Genomic DNA, 21,857 nt, shown 5'->3' with positions numbered 1-21,857 from the left:
ACACACCCCATGATATTTTAATTTCTTTTTTCTTTCCTAAAATCTGGGTGTGTTCATGGGAGTTTGTTGCCCATGTGACGGTCTTCCATCATTCTGGTGGGGGTGCAGGGGGACCAATAAACATGGTTACTTTAGAAAAGCATTCTCATGACTTATTTACTATGTAAAAGAAGGAAATTAGATTTCAGTAGCTTGTGACTACCCCACTCCAGATTAAGTAAAGCAACACCATTTAGATCTGGATAAATTTAGAGCTTATAATACAGGTCAAGAACAGGATGAATTTTCTCAGTAAGGGGAGTATATTTGGATTGGTGTCTTTTTTTTTAGGAAGTCTGTGGAAATCCACACTATGCTCTTATTTAGGGGATGGAAAGAATGAGGTTAGATAAATGATCATTTATCAACTAAAACTGCTGTCTAGATTCCTGGTGGAGAATTAAATTTACTTTTTCTTTTTCATTCATATAAAACATTTGAAACGAGAAAGCTGGGGTACTTTAAAATGCCATTACTTATTTTGTTTTAATTTCCAGGTAATTCCTGAGACAGTACTGCCCCAAATAGCCTTTGCAATTACTTAAGAATATCCAAGGTAATTCTTACGTTCCTCAATTCAAACGAACCACATAATTACAATTTTAATAGGAACTCTAGAAAGGGGAGTCAGAATTTATCCCAAGATAATACACTGGTCCACTCTACACTGGGATAAATATGTATGAAAAAAATAGGAAACTCAATGCACTGAATTTTAAGCTGTCAAAACAAGATTGTTGAAAATATTCTGTCAAAGGTTAAAAATAAGTTCTACTCTGAGTCCAATGACCATTTGCCAAGGAGAGCCAAAGTTGAGAAATTTCTATTAAAAACATGACTCAGAGGGAAAACTGCAGAGGCTGGCAATGAAGGAAATGATCTGATACCATTCCCAATTGGTTATGCCCAAGATCACATGTTCTGGGCACCTTTAAAAGGAAGTTATCTAGACTCAGAGGGTAACAGCATCTTGCTGAAAGCTGTGCTTCTTTCTCATCTTGAAGAATAATTCTAGAAAGCTCACAAAATGTGTGATGCATTCGTAGGTACCTGGAAACTTGTCTCCAGTGAAAACTTTGATGATTACATGAAAGAAGTGGGTAAGGAAATGCATTGTTGAATGGCTGGGCTTATAACTTTTTCTCTAGGAAAGAGAGGTCTATGGTTCTTTTTCACTCTGGAAGCACTGGCCCGACATGAAATGCTGCTTTCTATATAGATGTGATAAAAATAACAAGTGGGAATCATTTGTTTCCAGAAACATTCTAGACGGAAGTCACAACTAATACTTACTAAAGGTGAACTGATATGAAAAAGAGTGTAAGTGGCATTGTATAGAAATGACAAGATTTTATTTGATTGCTAACCTTGAATATCTTTGGTTTACTTGGCTATCTGCCTCTTTTTCATTCATTCCTTTTGTATATAAAATAAGCAATAACTTGGAAATAAGCCTATATTTATTCCCTAGCATGTGATAATTTCCATTTGAAACTGAAAGCACTGTATTTATCATCTTAATGCAATCTTTTGAGTAATGTATATTAACCAACTATTTTATTGTTTTAAAGTCAATCTGTTAAAATGTGTGGTTGTATTATGGAAGGAAAAATCTTAATTTCTGAAAATGTTTTCCTTAAATGTCTTAGATATTTGTTTGACTTAATATTACAAGGCATGACACAGAATTATTGATAATAGAGGCTTTCAGGTTTTTTTATTCTGCTATCATCACCTGTGTGTTCCCCAGATAATTACAGAGGTAAAGCAAAGGAGCAGAGAGGCGGGAATTCCGTCAGGCAGCCACACCCATGCATGATGAAGCTGTATCCATGGGTTGCAAATTGGGGAGGGATTTTTTTTTTTTCCCAGTATCTTTATTAGAGGTTATAATTTAATCCCTAAATCTCAAGACTTAACCTTCTTCTAAATCTTATAGTATATTTCTTGCTTGTTTATAACTACTGTTTTCCATGTTTATAGACAAGAGGAAAATCAGGAACTTCAATATGAATGAGACCTAGTTTTCCAGACTACTGACTAGTTGTAACTCAATAATCTAACCAATATGCACTGATATTGATATTACAGGACTTGAGTCTATTTACCTATTTATTTTTAGAAGCATTTTACACTTTGAATATTTATATTTAAATTTTTATACCATTGCATTTGGGCTTCCTACGTGGTGCTAGTGGTAAAGAACCCACCTGCCAATACAGGGGATTTAAGAGACAGAGGGTTCAATCCCTGGGTCAGAAAGATTCCTCTAGAGGAGGGCATGGCAACCCACTTCAGTATTCTTGCCTGGAGAATCCCATGAACAGAGGAGCCTAGTGGGCTATGGTTCACAGGGTTGCAAAGAGTCAGATATGACTGAAGGGACTTAGCACACGTGTAGGTACCATGGCCTTTTAAAATTGTTAAGCATTGATGATAATGAAAGACAATAAGATACATTCTGAAATTTGCTGCTCTAATTGATTACCTTCAGTCAGCAGGTATCGTTTTCATCAGTCAAATGAAAACAGAATCAAGCAAGAGGAGAGTGTGATTTTCCTAAGCTTGGCCAATCTGGAACCACACCCAATGTCTCATGTATTCACTGTGCTGACTCACTCCATTAATTTGAGGTTACATTTTGTAACAGAGACAAGACTTGATGAAGCAGCATGTTATCCTCCCACCTGTCACCACTTTCAGACAGGGAGCTAAATCGGAGCCTCGGCATTGCTTGTTTTGTATAATATATTGCCTCCCCACTATTCTTAAATTTTGGTGTCTATACCTAGTCAAAGAAGTAGATTTGTGCATTGCATTTTAAAAATCCAACACACCTATGACTGTCATAAAATCTCTGTAACATATGCAGCAATGGTAAGGTACTGTTTTCTATGTTAAGTTGTAAATCATTCAACCCAAAGCTGTAACATCCCCCAAAACACATTCCTATTTTTTTCTTTTTTTTTTTTTAAAAGAAGAGGAGCTTGCCACTTAAGTGATTGGGAAGCAAAGTATTAATTTCTGAACTTACTAAAATAATGATTTCTTAAACTTTGAAATTTTCAGTTGATGCCTAAGCCCTCTTTAAAATTTTCTATAATTTATTGGAACTACCATCACCATTCTAAAGTGGTATGAATGCAAGAAACATTTTGCCTTTTGGAAAAATTAATCAAAATCTTCATTTCAGAGTAATTATGAAAAGCCAGGAAAACTAGGTGTGGCAGCGAATGCCATGAAATGTGGTTTCTGTACACCCAAATTAAATTTTAACTGAGTAACTCTCTATTGGTCCCCTGAATCCTATTGAGAGTTCTACCTTTGACTATGGATTAGATCATTTCTGTTATTCAAGAAGCAATGGTTGAGATTCTCAAGTGTTTCATGAACTGAGTAAAATGAAGGTGGCTGCTCTCACGGTTGAGATGGCCAGTTATTTTGAGAGTGCAGTGACTTTTAAAGTATGTATGTCCCAGAAAATTTAATCTTTTACATATGCTTATGGAAAAGTAACAATGGGTCTCCTGAAGAGTCTCATCGGAAACCCAGAGAGGGAAGTTTAAAGAACGGACTTACATCTAATTGTGCCTTGGGTGTTACTTAAGTATTAGCTGATTTCACTTATTTTCAGGAGATGTTTAAATAAAGACTTTAATAATAAACTCATGGAGTCTTTCTCCTTTAATACACTCACTGGAGTGTAGATAGTACATGGGCACACATGCATCTGTCTAAATACACACACACACACACACACACCTGCTCTTCCTTAGATAAATATATGAGAGAAAAATCGTATACTTGACATTTTTCTTTTCCCAACTACAGGTGTGGGCTTTGCTACCAGGAAAGTGGCTGGCATGGCCAAGCCCACTTTGATCATCAGTGTAAATGGGGATGTGGTCACCATTAAGTCAGAAAGCACCTTTAAAAATACTGAGATTTCCTTCAAATTGGGCCAGGAATTTGATGAAGTCACTCCAGATGACAGGAAAGTCAAGGTGAGGAATAAAGAACTGGAGCAGAGAAAAAGCCTGATTTATAAATGACTGCTGCCTACAACAAGCCATTTTGTAGAAGAAGGAAAGCCATTCCGTTATAAGCCAAAAATCTCAGATTGCTAGATCTAAACCATGTTGCCTTTGATATTTAGTTGGTGAATTTTCTCCCATTTAATAAAATTGTCCTTATTGCTTTAAAAATGTTTAAAAATTTGTCATACCGTGTGTGTGTGTGTGTGTGTGTGTGTATATATATATAGTATTTGAAGTAAATTGAAGTAACATAACAATGTTAGAGAACTTTTAAAAGAGGGGGGGGGGAGGAAAAAACCACCTATGATGCTATTCCACATAAATTTATTATCTATATTCTTTCACAGTATTTTTTTTCAAATGCATGTTTGTATAATATTCTGATCATAATATACATGTAATTTTGCATGTTGTTTTTGGCATTAATTGTTTTCTTTTGCAACATTTTCTTGTAATTTAGAATTGCTAAGTACCTCAAAATAAGCAAATAGAAGTGTTTTATTTTTTTTCCCTCTATCATTGTAATCATTTTTAATTATCCCCACAGAGCACCATAAACTTAGATGGAGGTGCCCTGGTACAGGTGCAAAACTGGGATGGAAAATCAACCACCATAAAGAGAAAACTTGTGGATGATAAGCTGGTGCTGGTGAGTATCCTCCCGCTACTTAATTCTAGATTTTAGTGCTAGGTCATCCCATAATCGTTATCCTACCTAGAGAAATAGACAATCGCCCTTGTAGAATGAAAAGTTAGTCTATTGGGATTGTAGTTTCACTCTGGCAATATCCTTCTAAGCTCCGTCTATGTATACTGGGCCCCAGGAAGTATTTTCTTATCCCTCTCAATGTGAACCATATTGTATTGTGCATGTCTAATTATGTTTTTCACTCACCACATAGATTGTAAGATTCCTTGAGGGCAAGAATTGTATCTTCCTGATCTCTGTGTCTCCCTAGTTTATTACAACATCAAGTATATAACAAGAGCCAAGAGTGAATATCTTTTGATGAACATTTTTTCCTTCTCAACATTGAAGGAGACAATAAATAAACAAAACATAAGTTGTTGAGTCCTGAGGATTTTACCAATATTTTGCTTTTGTGCCTAGGAATGTGTCATGAATGGTGTCACTGCTACCAGAGTTTATGAGAGAGCATAAGCCAAGGGATATTGAAATGGATGAAGTTTGCATCGAACTCCATGACTTTCTGTTGGATGCGTTGTCCAAACATATATTGTTATTTTCCACTGATAAGCAAGAAACTGATTTTCTCCCAGACTGATTTTGATATGGTTGGTTAAATAAAACTTTTTAGATTTATAAGGCTATGTAATGATTTATTCATTATATTTAACAATTTCTTACTCATAATTTAGTGACAGAAATATAAAATTGTATTATTGCTTTGTTTCCAGTATAATATGATTTTTTAAAATAATAATTCAAGGTGAAAAAAATATGAATTTCCCATATTCTTAGGTAGAAAATGATAAATATGTACTATTACTGAATATGAAGTCCTTCTTTACCATAGCTATAGTCAAGCAACACCCTTTCAGGGACCTAAGATAGATTTAAATGTAGTGAAATTGTCCACAGTCAGCTGGTCCAAGTGTTCTCATTTCACAAAAATCTGTCCTACAGCATCAAGACAGAGAGGTGGGGTAGCAACGAAGAGTGTAGACAAAGATTTCTGGGCTATAAATTTTAACCTGAAAAATTATTAGTAAACCAAGGTATCCCTGGAATCTGCCTAGAAGTAAGTCCAAATAATCACATTACATTTATTCCAGAAAAGATATGACAGGCTTGTAATAAATTATGATGTAAATGTTCTTGTAGTCATTTACAAATTTTTCTTTTTTTCTTACCAGTGGAATTTTTTTTTAAAAAAGATATTGAATATGTCCTGGAATTTTTTATGCAAATAAAATTTCCCTGGAATTTCAATATATAAAACAAACAATAATGATAATAAAGCCAGTAAGGTCGTGTTTTCATTTGTGTGTGTGTGAGAGAGAAAGAAAATTTGTTTCCTCTGCACTTTGTGGTACTTTGAGGCACCTCTATAGATCCTTAGAGTTCCATGTACATAGACTGAAATTTCCCTATCACATACTTAGCTTTTATAGGAATCCAAAATCTTTTAAAGTGTGCCCTGCAATTGATACATTCTATTTGTGATGCTTCCTTCAAAAATAAGTTTATAAGAGACTTCCTGGTGGCTCAGATGGTAAAAGAATCCACCTGCAGTGCAGGAGACCCCAGTTCAATCCCTGGGTTGGGAAGATCCCCTGGAGGAGTGCATGGCAACCCACTCCACTATTCTTGCCTGTAGAATTGCATGGACAGAGGAGCCTTCTGGGCTACAGTCCATGGGGTTGCAAAGAGTTAAACACAAGAGAGTGACTAACACTTTGACCTCCAGCAGTTCAGTGGTTAAGATTCCATGCTTCCACTGCCAGAGGAGTAGTTCAGTCTCCGGTCAAGTAACTAAGATTCCACATGCCACACAGCATGGAAAAAAAAAAAGTTTATTGTTTTCTGAATGTAGTCCATAGGGTGGCAAAGAGTGGGAAACAACTGAAGCAACTTAGCATGCACACACGCACCATATGCATAGGTGGTGTTAGTGGTGAAAAACCCACGTGCCAAGGTGGGAGACATAAGAGATGCAAGTTTGATCCCTGGGTCAGGAAGATCCCCTGGAGGAGGGCATGGCAACTCACTCCAGTATCCTTGCCTGGAGAATCGCATGGACAGAGGAGCCTGGTGGTCTATAGTCTATAGGATCACATAGAGTCAGACATGACTGAAGTGACTTAGCACACACATACACACACACACACACACATACACACACACACACTATATGCATAACACCAAGATACAGAGAAGCCAGAAGAGGTAAATTAACTTTCTGATCATAATAATTTACTTTACAAAAGCAGAGAGTTAAACTTTCACTTTGAAATTACTTAAGAATTGGAGAATTCAAAACGAGGTTTGTAGGAATTGTTTAGAAAAATTCTTGGTAAATCAATATTTATTAAACACTATGGTCCTTGCACTTTACATGCTCTAACTTAATTTATTATCAAAATAATCCTATGATGAGGATTTGGTATTCCTATTTAAAGAAGTGAAAACTGAAGTTCAAAGTTTAAGTCTATAAAATAAGTAGGGAATAGACATAGGAGTTTGATATTCAAGAGAGCAATCCTAGCTGGGACATAGATCCAGAAACCATCAGTATTTAGTGGGCTCCCCTGGTGGCAAAGTGGTAAAGAATCCTCCTGCCAATTCAGGAGATGTAAGAGAAGTGTGTTTGATCCCTGGACTGGAAATGGCAACTCACCCTAGTATTCTTGTCTGGAAAATTCCATGGAATGAGGAACCCAATGGGTTACAATCCATGAAGTTGCAAAGAGTTGGGCACAACTGATCACACACCATCTGTGTTCAAGTGGTAGCTTAATTCATAAATGGTGCTGTGATCATTCAAGGATTTTTTTCAAAATCTACTCTTCAAATTTAATTCTTATTTGTCAGTTGATGTGGAAGCATAGAATAAGAAGATTCAGTCCAATGTAAATTTGCTAGATAAGTCGATTTCTTGTTTTCTACGTTTTCACCATAAAACTAAAGCTGTAGAAACAAGATATATCTTCAATGTCAGTTCTCTGATTTATCCTCCCTGGGACCTCTTTGAACCTCACATAATTTTTCATTAACATTCCTTCTATCAACACACATACAGAAATACAGAGGCGATTCTACTTTTAAAGGAAGAGAGACAGGATCAAATGGATACTTCTCAGAGAGAGATGTGTGGACATAGAGTCCATCTATATCTTAAAATGGATATGAAAAAAAAAAAAAAGCCACTCACTCCCTCCTTGGAAATATTAAGAATTGGGTGAAACACTGGGCCAACTTATACCTTCTTTTATGCAATTCCCATCACTGCTATCACTGAGCTCCATTTTCTGTGAATTATTCACTAAGAATAGGTAAGCCTCCAAGATGGCCTTTGGGTAGCAATGTTTTTGGTATTTGAGATCTGGCTTCTGAGCAATGTGGTTATAGCACTTCTAACCAGAGTCTATGAGTACCAAGAATTTCTGGATTAGGGAATGAGACATGGCACTTAGATCGCTTATCAGTGGACTTCCCTGTGCTCAGTTATGTGGAAAACACAGTTTTAATGTTATATTTGATTATGGATCTATCCATCAACTTGTGCAACCACCCCATCTCAATTTACAAAATATTAAAATAGTTTATGTGTAGCCAAACAACCAGAAAATGCTAGGCAACAGGAAAAACTCAGTTACTGAGAGCATCTCAAAGGCAAAGATTGTGTCATATTTTTAGCCATGTCCCCAGACCCTGGCACAGTAAACAGCAGATTTAGAGTTTAGTAAATAGTTTTTGAGTGAGTGAACACTCTTCCCTGTGCTAGGTGTGGTTTGTAACACAGAAACAATTCATGATCATGCCCTCAGTGTGGTAGAGAAATAACAAGAACATCATCATATCACCTGGGAAAATTTTTCTGATAGTTCCTCCTCCTCCCTCACCCTTCATATCTGAGAAGAGTTAAACCCATCCTCCCATGACCACAGGAAAGATACGTGTTCTTACTATAACATGATATTACCACATTTTAATTTCTCATCTTTTCCATGACTAGGCTGACACAGCCTCAGGACACTTATGTATATACAAAGTATCTAGTACAATGCCTGAAATATGGTAATCAATCAATAAATTTTAGTGAAATGAATGAAGACAAAATATAGAGGAGGACATGAATTATATGATAAATTGTGTGGTATATTTTATGGATTGGAAGGAAGCCAAGGGCAAGCAGAGCACTCAGTATGTGCTGGAGGAAGGTTTTCGGCATAGAAGATGCAATTGAACTAGGCCATGAAAGATAACTATAAAATTAATTAATTGCTTATTAATTAATTTTACAGTGGAATGACTTGGCAAAAACCATCTTAGTGTTAGTTGCTCAGTCATGTCTGACTCTTTGAGACCCTATGTACTGTAGCCCATCAGGCTCCTCTGTTCATGGGATTCTCCAGGCAAGAATACTGGAGCTGGTTGCCATTTCCTACTCCAGGGGGTCTTTCCAACTCAGGGATCAAAACCCCCTCTCCTGCAGCTCCTGCTTTGCAGGTAGATTCTTTACCACTAAGCCACCCAGGAAGCCCAATGAAGACCCTTTCCTCCAAATACCTGGAATATGTGTTCTAATCACTGATTGCTGCTTCTGATCACTGAAGTGCAGACAAAGAAAGAGGTGGTGGCCACTTTTGTTGCATTTCCTCCCATTGTTGCAAACACCACCCTCCTCCGCCTCCTCAAATGATTGTCAGGAAATTTAAAGGGCCAGCACCCTTTCCTTCCCTTCAGTTCTTACTATTTCCGCTTTGAGTAGCCATAATTAAAGACAAGGACATTCAAAAGCAATTTCATATACCGAGGATATTAGAAAGTCACTGTGCATTTCAAGGAAAAGACACAGGGTCAGAAAGGACATGAGAAGACCTTAAGTTTATTCCTTAGGCTGGTTCTTGGCACAGAGTCAGACTACAGCAATCAGAAAACAAAAACGAAAAACAGGAAACCTTAGAGAAGGAGGAGAATCTCATTTCCAGAGTTAGCACATTATTAAATTCAAATTTTGTTTTCAACAGTAAAGTTACAGTACACAGAAAGAAATAGGAGAGCTTGGCCCATTCAAAGAAAAAGTTAAACCAACAGAAACTGTCCCTGAGAAAGACCTGAAGTTGGATTCACTAGTCAAAAATCAGTTACATTTCTATAACATTAACAATGAACAATTCTAAAAGTAAATTAAGAAAACTTCCGGGGTCCAGCCTCGGCAGGATCCGGGGGTACCCTCAGGATGAACGGCGTCAGCGAGAGAGAAGACACGTGAGACCAGCCTTGATAGGGCCAAGTCTGCGAGGGAGAGAGAGAGAAGACAGTGACCAGACGGGGGTGCAGCAGAGTCTGGCAGAGTCTGGCAATGCTTTATTTTTTACCATAGCTTTTATACCCTAAGTTAGTACATCTCTAAGGGGAAGATAGTTTAACATTACATCAGCTTGTTCTTCATGAAAACAGGGTGTTTTCTGCATACTTCTTTGTTTATGAGGGTCTTGTACATTATCTTCTGGCCTTGGGGCCTGTTAATATTTTATGCAAGTCAGGTGAATGTAAACCTATTTTCTGTTTCTATGGTGATCTTAACTGCAAGGTAGCAGTCTCATAGGGCAACAGTACAGAGTAGAAGTATAAACTTGTTAACACAAAACTTAATCCTTCTGCAGAAGTTGTCAGTTGCGTTTATCTAAGAGTTTCACCCCATACAGACTCTGCGGCTTCAGTGAGGCAGCTTCTGCCTAGCACTCCTGGCTCACAATTTACAACCATCTCATTGTTACCACACTAGGGCTAAGCTCTTATTTTTCTAGATCTTTAACTATATTAACAATGGTTTCCATAACACAACCTTAGCACATTGAGAGTAAAAACACAGTAAGCAAAACACAGCAAGCAAACATCAACCCAATAACCACCTTTAGAATAACTTTTCTCATGTTTTCTAATAGGATTCCTTCACCCCTCAAAAAGGCTCTATGTCTATTAGGGCCTTTATATGATCAGGTTCTTTATGCTGTTTTGTGATTAGGGTATTATGAGCAGTCATGCATATTAGTACCAAGGGCATAAACGCATTTGCCAAACAAACTAAAATACCAGCAAAAGAGTTTAAATTAAAACACTCCTTTCACCCTGGATAATCTCATAAAATACCACCACCCGGGAAACTTGTTGATTAAAGTTCTAAATTGATTCTTATTTGGAAAGAGATCGGGGAAGGCCTTCTGCCTGTGTCACAGAAATTAAGGAGTAGTCTATTGAAGCAAGCATCAGAAAGACAGATATCATCTTTAAGGTGAGTGCCAGGAGCAGCTTTTCGGAATCCCTAAAAACCTGATCCGCCTTGCCTGTCAGGTTTTCTCCTCATGACCTTGTCATGGGTGGGATCTCGTGAGCTGGCCTTTTCGAAACCCCTGAAAACCTGATCCGCCTTGCCTGTCAGGTTTTCTCCTCATGACCTTGTCATGGGTGGGATCTCGTGAGCTGGCCTTTTCGAAACCCCTGAAAACCTGATCCGCCTTGCCTGTCAGGTTTTCTCCCTCATGACCTTGTCATGGGTGGGATCTCGTGTGCCGGCTCCCGGCAGAAAACAATTCCATTTCAATAGCTCCAAGAAGAACAAAATACTTAAGAATTAACCAAGGAAGTGGGAGTTTTGTACTATGATAACTATAAAAGACGTAAATAAATGGAAAGACATCCCATAGTCATAGATTGGAAGTTGTCAATACTGTACCATTTGAAGTGATCTACCAATTTAATGGAATCACTGTCAAAAGTCCGATGATGTTTCTTGCAGAAATAGAAAAGCCCATTCTAATATCAAGGAATCTGAAAAGCCAAAAAAAAAAAAATCCTAAAAATGAAGAACAAAGTTGGGGAATTGATACTTCCTGATTTCAAATTTTATTACAAAGCTACTATAATCAAAGCAGTGTGATACTGGCCTAAAGATTGACATATGGGCTAATGGAATAGAATAGAGAGCTCCTAAATGAACTCTTGCATATTGCCAAGACCATTCAGTGGATAAAATACAATCTTCTCAACAAATGGTGCTTGGAAAACCGGATGCATGCATGCTCAGTCACTTCAGTCATGTCCAACTCTTTGTGACCCTATGGTTGGTAACCTGCCAGGCTCCTCTGTCCATGGGATTCTCCAGACAAGAATCCTGGAGTGGGTTGCTGGGCTCTCCTCCAGAGGATCTTCCCTGACCTGAGACTGAACCTGGATCTCCTGCATCTTCTGCATCACAGGTGGATTCTTTACTTCTGAGCCACTGGGGAAGCCCTGGAAAACCTGATATCCACATGCAAAAGAGTGAAACTGATGTCTTTTTTTAACACCACATGCAAAACTTAACTCAAATGTAAGACCTAAAACTTGAAACTTTTAGAAAAACTTCACAATGTTGGACTTGGCAGTGATATCTTGAATATAATATCAAAGGCACAGGTAACAAAAGGGAAAATAGACAAATTTGATTCCAGGAAAATAAAAAAATCCTGTGCACTAGAAGACATTATCAACAGAGTAAAAAAGTGGCTCACGGGACTTCCCTGGTGGTAGAGTGGTTAAGAATCCCCCTGCCAATGCAGGGAACATGGGTTGGATCCCCGGCTCAGGAAGATTCTACATGCCACAGAGCAACTAATCCTGTGGGCCATAGTACTGATCCCCAGTGCTGCAGTTATTGAAGCCCACCGCCTAGAGCCTGTGCTCTGCAACAAGAAAAGCCACAGCAATGAGAAGCCTGAGCACTGCAACAAAGAGTTGCCCCTGCTCATCACCAGAGAAAGCCCACATCCAGCAACAACGACCCAACACAGCCAAAAATACATACATACATACATAAAAATTTAAGAAGTGACCCACAGAATGGGAGAAAATATTTGCAAGTAATATTTCTGATAAGGAACTAATACCAGAATATATAGAGAGCTCCTAAAAACAATAACAAAAAAACTATTTGATTCAAAAATGGGCAAATGTCTTGTATCAAAGAAGATACATAAATGGTCAATAAACACATCAAAGGATGTTCAGTGTTGCTAATTATTAGTGATAATGCAAATCAAGATCATAATGGGATGCATCTCACATACATTAAGATGGAGGCTACAAAAAAATAACTTGTTAGTGAGGATGTGGAAAAATTGGAAACCTTGTACAATGTTGGTGGGAAGGTAAAGCAGTACAATTGCTGTGGAAAATAGCAGAACAATTCCCCAAAAAATTAAAAATAGAATTAACCAGGTGGCATCAGTGGTAAAGAACCCACCTCCCAATGCAGGAAACTCAAGAGATGTGGATTCAATCCCTAGTTCGGGAAGATCCCCTGGAGTAGGAAGTGGCAACCCACTCCAGTATTCTTGCTGGAGAATCCCACGGACAGAGAAGTCTGTTGGGATGTAGTCCCTAGAGTTGCAAAGAGTCGGACACATCTGAAGCGACTGACCATGCACACACCAGCAATTCTACTTCTGGTTATACACCCAAACCAATTGACAGCAGGGTCTCAAAGAGATACATGTATACCCATATTGAAAGGACTGATGCTGAAGCTGAAGCTCCAATCCTTTGGCCACCTGATACAAAGAGACAACTTATTGGAAAAGACCCTGATGCCAGCAAAGATCAAAGGCAAAGGGAGAAGATGGTGGCAAATGATAAGATGGTTAGATAGCATCACCAATTCAATGGACATGAATTTGAGCAAAGTCCGTGAGATAGTGAAGGACAGAGAAACCTGGCGAGATACAGTTCTTGGGATCACAAAGTGTTGGACATGACGTAACAGCTAAACAACAATAAATGTTCATAGCAACATTTTTCATCTATTGCTAAAATGTAGAGGCAATCCAAATGTCCATCAAAGGACGAATGTATAAGCAAAATATAAATAACACATTTTGCTTTATCCAACAGAATACCATTGTGTTAGAAAGGAAGAAAATTCTGAGATTTCCTACAACATGGGTAAACCTTGAGGACATTGGGCTAAGTGAACTAAGCTGGTCACATACGCACAAAAACAAACACTGCATGATTTTACTTAAACAAGGTACTTACAGTAGTAAAAGTTATGGAGGCAGAAAGTAGAATGGTGGTTACCAGGAGGCAGGGGAGTGGAGAATGGAGAACTACTATTTAATGGGTAGAGTTTCAGCTTTGTAAGATAACATTTCTAGAGATGGATGGTGGTGATGGTTGCACAACAATGTGAATGCCACTGAAGCATGCACTTAGAAATAATTAAAGATAGTTAATTCTGTGTTATGTCTATTTTACGACAATAAAAAAATTAGAAAAAAAAATCTAGTGTAGCTCCAGCTATTTTATGTACAGCAATAAAATAGCAGATGTATTGCTGAATCATTTTGTAGCTTTTCAGTTCAGTTCAGTTCAGTCACTCAGTCGTGTCCGACTCTTTGCGACCCCATGAACGCCAGGCACGCCAGGCCTCCCTGTCCATCACCAACTCCTGGAGTTTACCCAAACTCATCTCCATCAAGTTGGTGATGCCATCCAGCCACCTCATTCTCTGTAGTCCCCTTCTCCTCCTGCCCCCAATCCCTTCCAGCATCAGGGTCTTTTCCAATGAGTCAACTCATTGGAACATCAGGTGGCCAAAGTATTGGAGTTTCAGCTTCAACATCAGTTCTTCCAATGAACACCCAGGACTTATCTCCTTTAGGATGGACTGATTGGATCTCCTTGCAGTCAAAGGGACTCTCAAGAGTCTTCTCCAAAGCCACAGTTCAAAAGCATCAATTCTTCAGCACTCAGCTTTCTTCACAGTCCAACTCTCACATCCATACATGACTACTGGAAAAACCATAGCCTGGACTAGACGGACCTCTGTAGCTTTTAGTACATATTTAAATGTATCAGTATCCTTCACCAATGGAGAATGTAACATCTCAAAATTAAAATCTATTTTAAAAGTGTTTAATATCTAAACAGTCTCAAGAAAGAAAGTTAATGTAGAAAATGAGATACTGGAAAAGCATGGAAAAATGAGATCATGGAGAAATAAGTATTTAAACTGTCATGAAATAAAATATGTAGCTCTTCTATAACAGAATACTGTATTCTAGTTCCTTTGTTGGGATTAACAATTAAGAACATTTTAATTAAAATTTTTTTTTTACTGGAGGGAATGATAATTTTTAAAAAACATTTGTTTGTTTCTGGCTGCACTGGGTCTTTGTCGCTGTGCTCCATCTTTCTGTAGTTGCAGCTCGTGGAGTCTCCTCTTTGTTTTGCTGTGTGGGCTTCTCATCACAGTGGGTTTTCCTGTGGAGCATGGGCTCTAGACCACAGGCTTCAGCAGTTCAGCAAACAGGCTCAGTTGCTTCTTGGCATGTGGCGTTTTCCTGGACCAAGGATCAAACCTATGTCCCCTGCATTGGCAGGCAAAATTCTTATCCACTGTACCACCATGGTGTTTTTTTAAAAAAAAAAATAATCAAACAAAGATGCCAAAGCCAGTAGTGATAGTGGCAGGGCTAGAAGAGAACTTTCTTGGTTGAGAAGGTAAATGAAACACTGAGCAAAGATGAAAGAAGTCTGAGAATCCCTGTGCTGTCTGATGACCACAGTGAAAGGCCTGTTATATGAGCAGGTCAGGACAGGGCAATGTGTTAAAACTCTGTCTTAAATACAGTTTGATTCCACTAATATGGGGTACCTAGAATAGTCAAATTGATAGAGCTGGAGATTAATTGGTAGATGCCAGGGACCCAGCGGGTGGGGGAGGTGTGGAGTTATTGTTTAATGAGGACAGAGTTTCATGTTAGGAAAGTGAGGAAAATTTCAGAAGATGGATAATGGTGAGAACTGCACAGCAATGTGAATGTACCTAATGCCGCTGAACTGTACAGTTAAATATGATTAAAATAGTATGTCTTATGTGACTTTCACCACAATAAATTTTTTTTAATTTAAAAAATCTTTGTCTTTACTTGTTAGAGAGATTAGTATCAGTGATGAGGGAAACTGTCAGTTAAAACAAAATAAACATTTTATTCCTCTTGTCATTCATCCATAAAACATTTATTGAGCACCTACAATATACCAGGCACTACAATATACTGGGCACTGTTTCTCAAGGATTCAGAAGTGAATCATAAATATTTTCTTTACTTGATGTACTCATGAAAGAGCTCAGGGGACAGCTGGAGGAGGACTCGATGCAATACTGTGAGAAAAGTTCCAGAATATACTTCTATTAAGGTATAATCGTATCAGCCAGCTTGGAACCAGTTTCACATAGGACGTGATTTTGTTGGATCTATAGACCTGGGAGATGCTGTGCATGAGGCCAATATCACATGATACATAGGATTTTCTTTTAATAATTTTTTTTTCCACACCAAATGTCATATGGGATCTAATTCCCTGTTCAGGAATCAAACCTGCACCCCCCGCATTGGAAACACAGAACCTTAACCTCTGGACCACCAGGGAAGTCCTGGAACTGGTTTTCAAAGTCCAAATTTAGGTAGAGCTATTTACAAAGGCATATCAGTTATGAAGGTTTAAACTGCAAGGAACAAAAACTAGGACACAATGTTTTTTAAATAATAATGGAATTCATCAATTCTCCTTATAAAGATTCCAGAAACAAAGTGGTCTTGAGTTCTTCCTCTTTTTCCTCTCTCCCATTCTCAGTTTTGGCCTCATTTTTGAGTTTGGTAACACAATGGATACAACAGTTCTAAATATCGTGTGTGTGTATGTGTGTGTATGTGTGTGTGTGTGTGTGTTGTGGTAAGTCGCATGAGTTATGTCCAGCTCTTTGCGACCCTATAGACTGCAGCCTGCCAGGCTCCTCTGTTCATGGGATTCTCCAGGCCAGATTACTGGAGTGGGTTGCCATGCCTTTCTTCAGGGTATCTTCCTGACCCAGGGATCAAAGCTGTGTCTCTTGCATCTCCTGAATTGGCAGGCAAGTTCTTTACCACTAACATCACCTGTAAAGCCCGTAAATATCATACAAGAGAGCAAAAGTTGCCAAGGAGGGGACAGTCCCTCTGGTTCTCTCTTAAGGGTGAGGGAATTTTATAAAAGGCAGAAGTTTGGCTTTCTCTTTTGCCTCATGGGCCACAGGATTGATTTCTGAATCAATCAACGGCAGAATACTTGGAATAAAACTGGTTAGACTAAGGGGAGACCTCGATTATGCTACCCTACCAGCAAACATGCGCAGACTTGTATGCCTGCCATGTTTTAGGCTGAGTACATACAAATCCAGAACCAGTAAAGCAAGATCAAGTCACTTGCTCTTTACTTGAGCATCACCTCTGAGTGTGCTTTCAACTGCTAAGGCCCTTATACTCAGTCCAGGTCTCAGTTCCCTAAAACTGACTCTAAGGTTTTTTCTTTCCTTGTTTTGCCTCCCAGATATTTTAACTATTTCCCCTATATTGTATTATAAATAACTTTTTTATAAGTTTCCGTCAAAATTAATTCTTTATACCACTTGAGATTTAAATTTGTGGTGCCAAAACATCTGCTTTTTTTTTTTTAATTTCCCCACAAATAGGTGGTTTGAATGCAGATTTCTTTGACTTGAAGGAATATTTTGACCCAGGCAGATGATAGTATAAATATTGTTCTTCACTTTAATTTTCCAGCCTTCTTTAAAACAACTGGAGTTTAAAGCTGTCATGTAAATCTACAACCTCAGAATCCAATCCTTCCCAGTAAAGGCCTTACCTGCAAAATTCACTTCCATTACTTGGGTTACAGAAGAGAATTTTAGAAGTAATGGCCCAGATATTTAAATTACTTCCTGCCTTCGTCTTTCTTTTAGAATGAAGATATCAAAATACCATATTTCTATCTAAAACTTCTGTTCACAACTTCAATATCAATATTTCTTGATATTAATTATCAAGATTAAAATTTTAATTAATCTTATTTTCACATCAAGATATTTTGATATTTATTATCAGATTAATATTTTAATTACTTTTTTTAATATCAAGATTTCTTTGTTATCCTAAAAGATGAATTTTAGCATTAGCTTCCCCTCATTTTTAGAGCTTAAATTATAAAACACCATCAATGATAATTGCTAGTTTTCTTCCCACTCTGCAATTACTCTTAATTAACAGCAATGATACCTTACGCCTCACTCCAATCAACTGTAGACATTTCAGTTACATTAAGTAGCATCAATTCATCAGCCCTGCAAGGAAGGGAGGGACGCATATTCTTATAATTAAGAGAGTACTCTGTCACTGTGACTTGTCCAAATAAAAAGCAGCTGAGGTAGAGAAAACAAGGATGTCCCTGTATCAGGTAGGAAAATATCTCAGTCAGGTGTTCATTAGACATTTGTTGGGTTATTCCTTCAGAGTTGACTCGGCATTCATAGTTCAAAATGCTGATCCCTATTGAAAACTGTCTCCATTCCACAATATTTATCAGGTGACTCTGAGGTTACCAATCTGTTTATTGGAAGCTATAATCATTGACTTAAATTCAACTTAACATGTTAATTTTCTGTGTCTTTATTTGAAAGTAAATAAAATGAGTCAACACTGGTGCCTAGAATCTTTAGTCTTGCTGCTCCCCATTGGCCATTTCAGAAGAGTCACATGATGAAGATGTCTTTTAAATTAAGATTCTGGTAGCAGTGTGTTGCTTAAGTTTCTTTGGCTTTTGGTTGTGAGTACCTCTTCTCTGCAAGCCTTCCATCATGATTGAGCCCTTCTTGGGAACCTGGAAACTGGTCTCCATTGAAAACTTTGATGAATATATGAAAGAGCTGGGTGAGAAATAGCTTTACAAGACTTGGAAACTGGCAATTCTTTTTGTGATGTGGTTGGGTTTGCACTTTACAATGAATTTTCCTACAATTCTCTTGTTCATTTGGGATCCTAGGGTATATTCATGGGGTTAACAAGGTTTATGTATCTACATTTACTCTTTATTACTAGTAATAATTATCTCTTTTTGCAATACTAGGCTCACAGATACTTCCTTATAATTATTATCTATATATTTAGACCATATATTCTTTTTGAAAATACTTCATCCTACCCTCATGATAGAGTTTCTTTTTATCTTGGTAATTTCATTAAACAGCTTTTCCCAGCTCCACATTATATATATATATATATATATATACACATATATACACCTATCTATAATTAAATTTATTAACTAAATTCATTTCAAGGTTTATTTTAAGTTATAACTTCAAAAGAGCAATAGCAACAAGCAAAATTTCTAGTAGGTCAATTTTTAGAGTTCTGATACATGTGGGAGATTTTTGAAACATTATTTTGAAGAGTTTCAAATGTTTTATTGAAATAGAACACATAGAAATAGAATATTTTTACTCATGGAATTTCCCACCATTGGACATCTCTCAGAATTGTAAGTTCTGCATACTTCAGCTCTTATTCAAGTTGAAGTTACTATCATTTACAATAGCTCAGATAACTAATAATAACTATTCTTTACTAATGCTAGAACAGTAATTTTTTAACATTTAATTAAGCAATTTTAAACATATAAGAGAAACCTCCCTTTTAATAAAAAAACTATATATAAAGTTTTTCTGCTTTTATGTAGTCAGAGGCTTCCCATCTGCCCATAATATGAATGTGAAATCAATTTCTATATCAATATTAAGAGATGGGAGTCGGCCTTTCTGCTCAACTATTGCAGGAGGCAAGTTTAACAACGGACAATTCCCAATGTGAATAGCAGTGCAGGCTCTCAGCCAAATTGTCTAATTTGCCTACCTCCTCTTTATTCAGCCAGATCTGAATTGTACCTGCAAATAAGAAAAGCCTGAACTTTATAAGTCATATTCTTTTATTTTTTATTTTTTGCAAGTCATATTCTTTTAGAGTAGGTTAGATACTTTGAAAGGTTTTTTGTTTGTTTGTTTTTTAAGGGAAAAAAAGGCATGCTAAAGTTTATGGACAATTAGAAAACCTGTGTTTAAATTTCAGTTCTGCTAATTACCAAGCACATCATCTAGAATAAGCCTCTCTACCCCTCTGGGAGTCAGTATAGTCATCTCTAAAATGAGGGTAATAATACCCCCTGCTGTTGAAATACTGTTGTTGAAACACCTCATGAGGCAAAGCTCAAGCATACGATTGAAAGGCACCATACAAATACAGATTTTAGATGAAGTATAAGAGTCTCAGTGATTTTGGATGAAGCACAATAGTCTCAGAAAGTGAACTTAGCTTTTAAAATGTCAAGTATAATTACTAGACATGTCTTCTGATTGGGAGGTTTGGATCAACCAGCTAATACAGAGAGCACTAAAGAAAATATGGCACACTATCCAAAATGTCAATGGGGAGAGGATGTGTTCTTTTTGAATTGCTTTCCAAAATGATTGCTAGCACTTCTTCCTAAACTTCTTAAGAAGCCATGTTGTTTCCTCTACGCATTGAGTTTTCTTCTCACTCATTCCTACAGGAGTGAGTGTTGCAGTCCAGAACCTTGCAGAATCAGCAAAGCCAAGAATCATTATTAGTGCCGACGGGGATAAGGTTACCATCAGAACTGAAAGTTCTTTCAAGAATTCTGAGATCTCCTTCAAGTTGGGGGAAGAATTTGATGAAACCACCATAGATAACCGGAAAGTGAAGGTAAGAACTAAATCTTCCTGCTTCATAATCAGGAAAAATCTGGAAGGCAATTAGGCATAGTTTGTTCTAATTCACCCAGTCAGTTTGAGTTTATTTTGTTAATTAATAGTGCATATTTCTAAAGTCAATTCTTTTGCAGATGATTTAGGGCCCAAAACCTCAACACGTTTTCACTGCTTCTCTGATCTCTCTTTGTCATTTTTTGTTTGTTTTGCATTTTATTTATTTATTTATTGGCTGTCCTGGGTCTTTGTTGCTACATGGGCTTTTCTCTGGTTGCGGTGAGTGGGGGCTACTCACTAATTGTGGTGGACAGGCTTCTTGTTGCAGTGGCTTCTCTTGTTGTGGAGCACAGACTCTGGGGCTCTAGGGCTTGGGCTTCAGTAGCTGTGGCTCCCCGGGTTCTAGCGCACAGGTTCAATAGTTGTGGTGCATGGGTTTAGCTGTCCAGCGCCAGGTAGGATCTTCCCAGATCAGGGGTTGAACCCTTGTCTCCTGCATTGGCAGGTGGAATCTTTACCACTGAACCATCAGAGAAGCCCTTTCTTTGTCATTTTATAACGCAGAATATGGAACAATCATTCACAAATAGTTTAGGTATTGCTTACCTGGGGGAAAAGAGCATCACTTGAATAATCTCTTGAGACTTCCCTGGTTTGATGGTATTAAATTAGGACAAGAACTGATATAAGAATTTTGGAGAAAAGAATTTCAAAATGGAAATTAAAAAATAGATATCTAGTCTTGGGTCATCAGGATGTCGTGAATTGCTATTTCTGACTGATTCCTTTCTACATTTATAGAGCATCATAACACTAGGTGGTGACTCAATGATTCATGTTCAAAAATGGCTTGGTAAAGAGACAACGATCAAAAGAAAAATTGTAGATGGAAAAATGGTAGTGGTGAGTTTTCTCTAAATTTAAAAATTTTTGATGCTACTATTTGACGCATGCCTTTCAAATCGTTCAATTGTCTTACGGCCCGAGTAGGCAGTCTGGGGAAAGAGGGACAGAGCAAATTTAATGTATCATGTACCAACTCTAATAGATCCCTCTTTGCTTTTAGGAATATATCATGAATAATGTTGTCAGCACTGGTGTCTATGAAAAGGTGTGAAGAAATTGTATGCTTCAGTGAAAACTTGTTCACTAACAGGAAACTGGGACTTGAAGAAGATGTGCTTCAGGGCCAGTGATTTTAAAAAAAAATTCTCAACATAAATTTGCTCAATAAAACCAAACTAAGTGCAGTTATTGAGCTGTGTAATCTTGAGAGTTAGGGACAATCTAAATGGGTGACACAAGAAACTACCTGTCTCTGGCATGATTATGAGATCACCAAAGTGCCCTTTATTCTTTGCACACTTGACTTCTGCAATCCTTGATTTTCCTTCAATTGACCCATTTCATTTAGGTTAAGGCTTTCTGTCAAAGGGTGCTCTATTGAAATTCATGT

General features: G+C 37.6%; 2 protein-coding genes and 1 long non-coding RNA gene across 3 annotated transcripts; 2 read left to right on the top strand and 1 right to left on the bottom strand.

Annotated features, from left to right (window-relative positions):
* Positions 1 to 983: 983 nt before the first annotated feature.
* Positions 984 to 5,400, top strand: LOC122679439 (fatty acid-binding protein, adipocyte). Its single transcript, XM_043880112.1, has 4 exons — positions 984 to 1,139; positions 3,871 to 4,043; positions 4,624 to 4,725; positions 5,188 to 5,400. The coding sequence occupies exons 1-4, from the start codon at positions 1,067 to 1,069 to the stop codon at positions 5,236 to 5,238; spliced, it is 399 nt and encodes a 132-aa protein (XP_043736047.1). The 5' UTR covers positions 984 to 1,066; the 3' UTR covers positions 5,239 to 5,400.
* Positions 1,474 to 19,847, bottom strand: LOC122679441. The gene is made up of 3 exons (XR_006336403.1): positions 19,837 to 19,847; positions 6,920 to 6,948; positions 1,474 to 3,801 (listed from the first exon to the last, which is right to left on the bottom strand). It is a non-coding gene; the product is annotated as an uncharacterized LOC122679441 (long non-coding RNA).
* Positions 18,423 to 21,651, top strand: FABP9 (fatty acid binding protein 9). Its single transcript, XM_043880113.1, has 4 exons — positions 18,423 to 18,551; positions 20,227 to 20,399; positions 21,203 to 21,304; positions 21,468 to 21,651. Exons 1-4 carry the CDS (start codon positions 18,479 to 18,481, stop codon positions 21,516 to 21,518), a joined length of 399 nt encoding a protein of 132 aa, XP_043736048.1. The 5' UTR covers positions 18,423 to 18,478; the 3' UTR covers positions 21,519 to 21,651.
* The last annotated feature ends 206 nt before the right edge of the window (positions 21,652 to 21,857 follow it).

The sequence above is a fragment of the Cervus elaphus genome, chromosome 21 (genome assembly GCF_910594005.1).
Source record: "Cervus elaphus chromosome 21, mCerEla1.1, whole genome shotgun sequence".
NCBI lineage: Eukaryota > Metazoa > Chordata > Mammalia > Artiodactyla > Cervidae > Cervus > Cervus elaphus.
The sequence above is the reverse complement of the archived record's forward strand: the minus strand, read 5'-3'. Positions and strand labels throughout refer to the sequence as shown.

Bases quoted from the DNA above. Each gene is read 5' to 3' on its own strand.
- FABP9 (XM_043880113.1), top strand. From the start codon at position 18,479: ATGATTGAGCCCTTCTTGGGAACCTGGAAACTGGTCTCCATTGAAAAC. The intron at 18,552-20,226 runs GTGAGAAATAGC...TCATTCCTACAG, and splicing joins TGAATATATGAAAGAGCTGG to GAGTGAGTGTTGCAGTCCAG. The intron at 21,305-21,467 runs GTGAGTTTTCTC...CTTTGCTTTTAG, and splicing joins TAGATGGAAAAATGGTAGTG to GAATATATCATGAATAATGT.
- LOC122679439 (XM_043880112.1), top strand. From the start codon at position 1,067: ATGTGTGATGCATTCGTAGGTACCTGGAAACTTGTCTCCAGTGAAAAC. The intron at 4,044-4,623 runs GTGAGGAATAAA...TTATCCCCACAG, and splicing joins CAGATGACAGGAAAGTCAAG to AGCACCATAAACTTAGATGG. The intron at 4,726-5,187 runs GTGAGTATCCTC...TTTTGTGCCTAG, and splicing joins TGGATGATAAGCTGGTGCTG to GAATGTGTCATGAATGGTGT.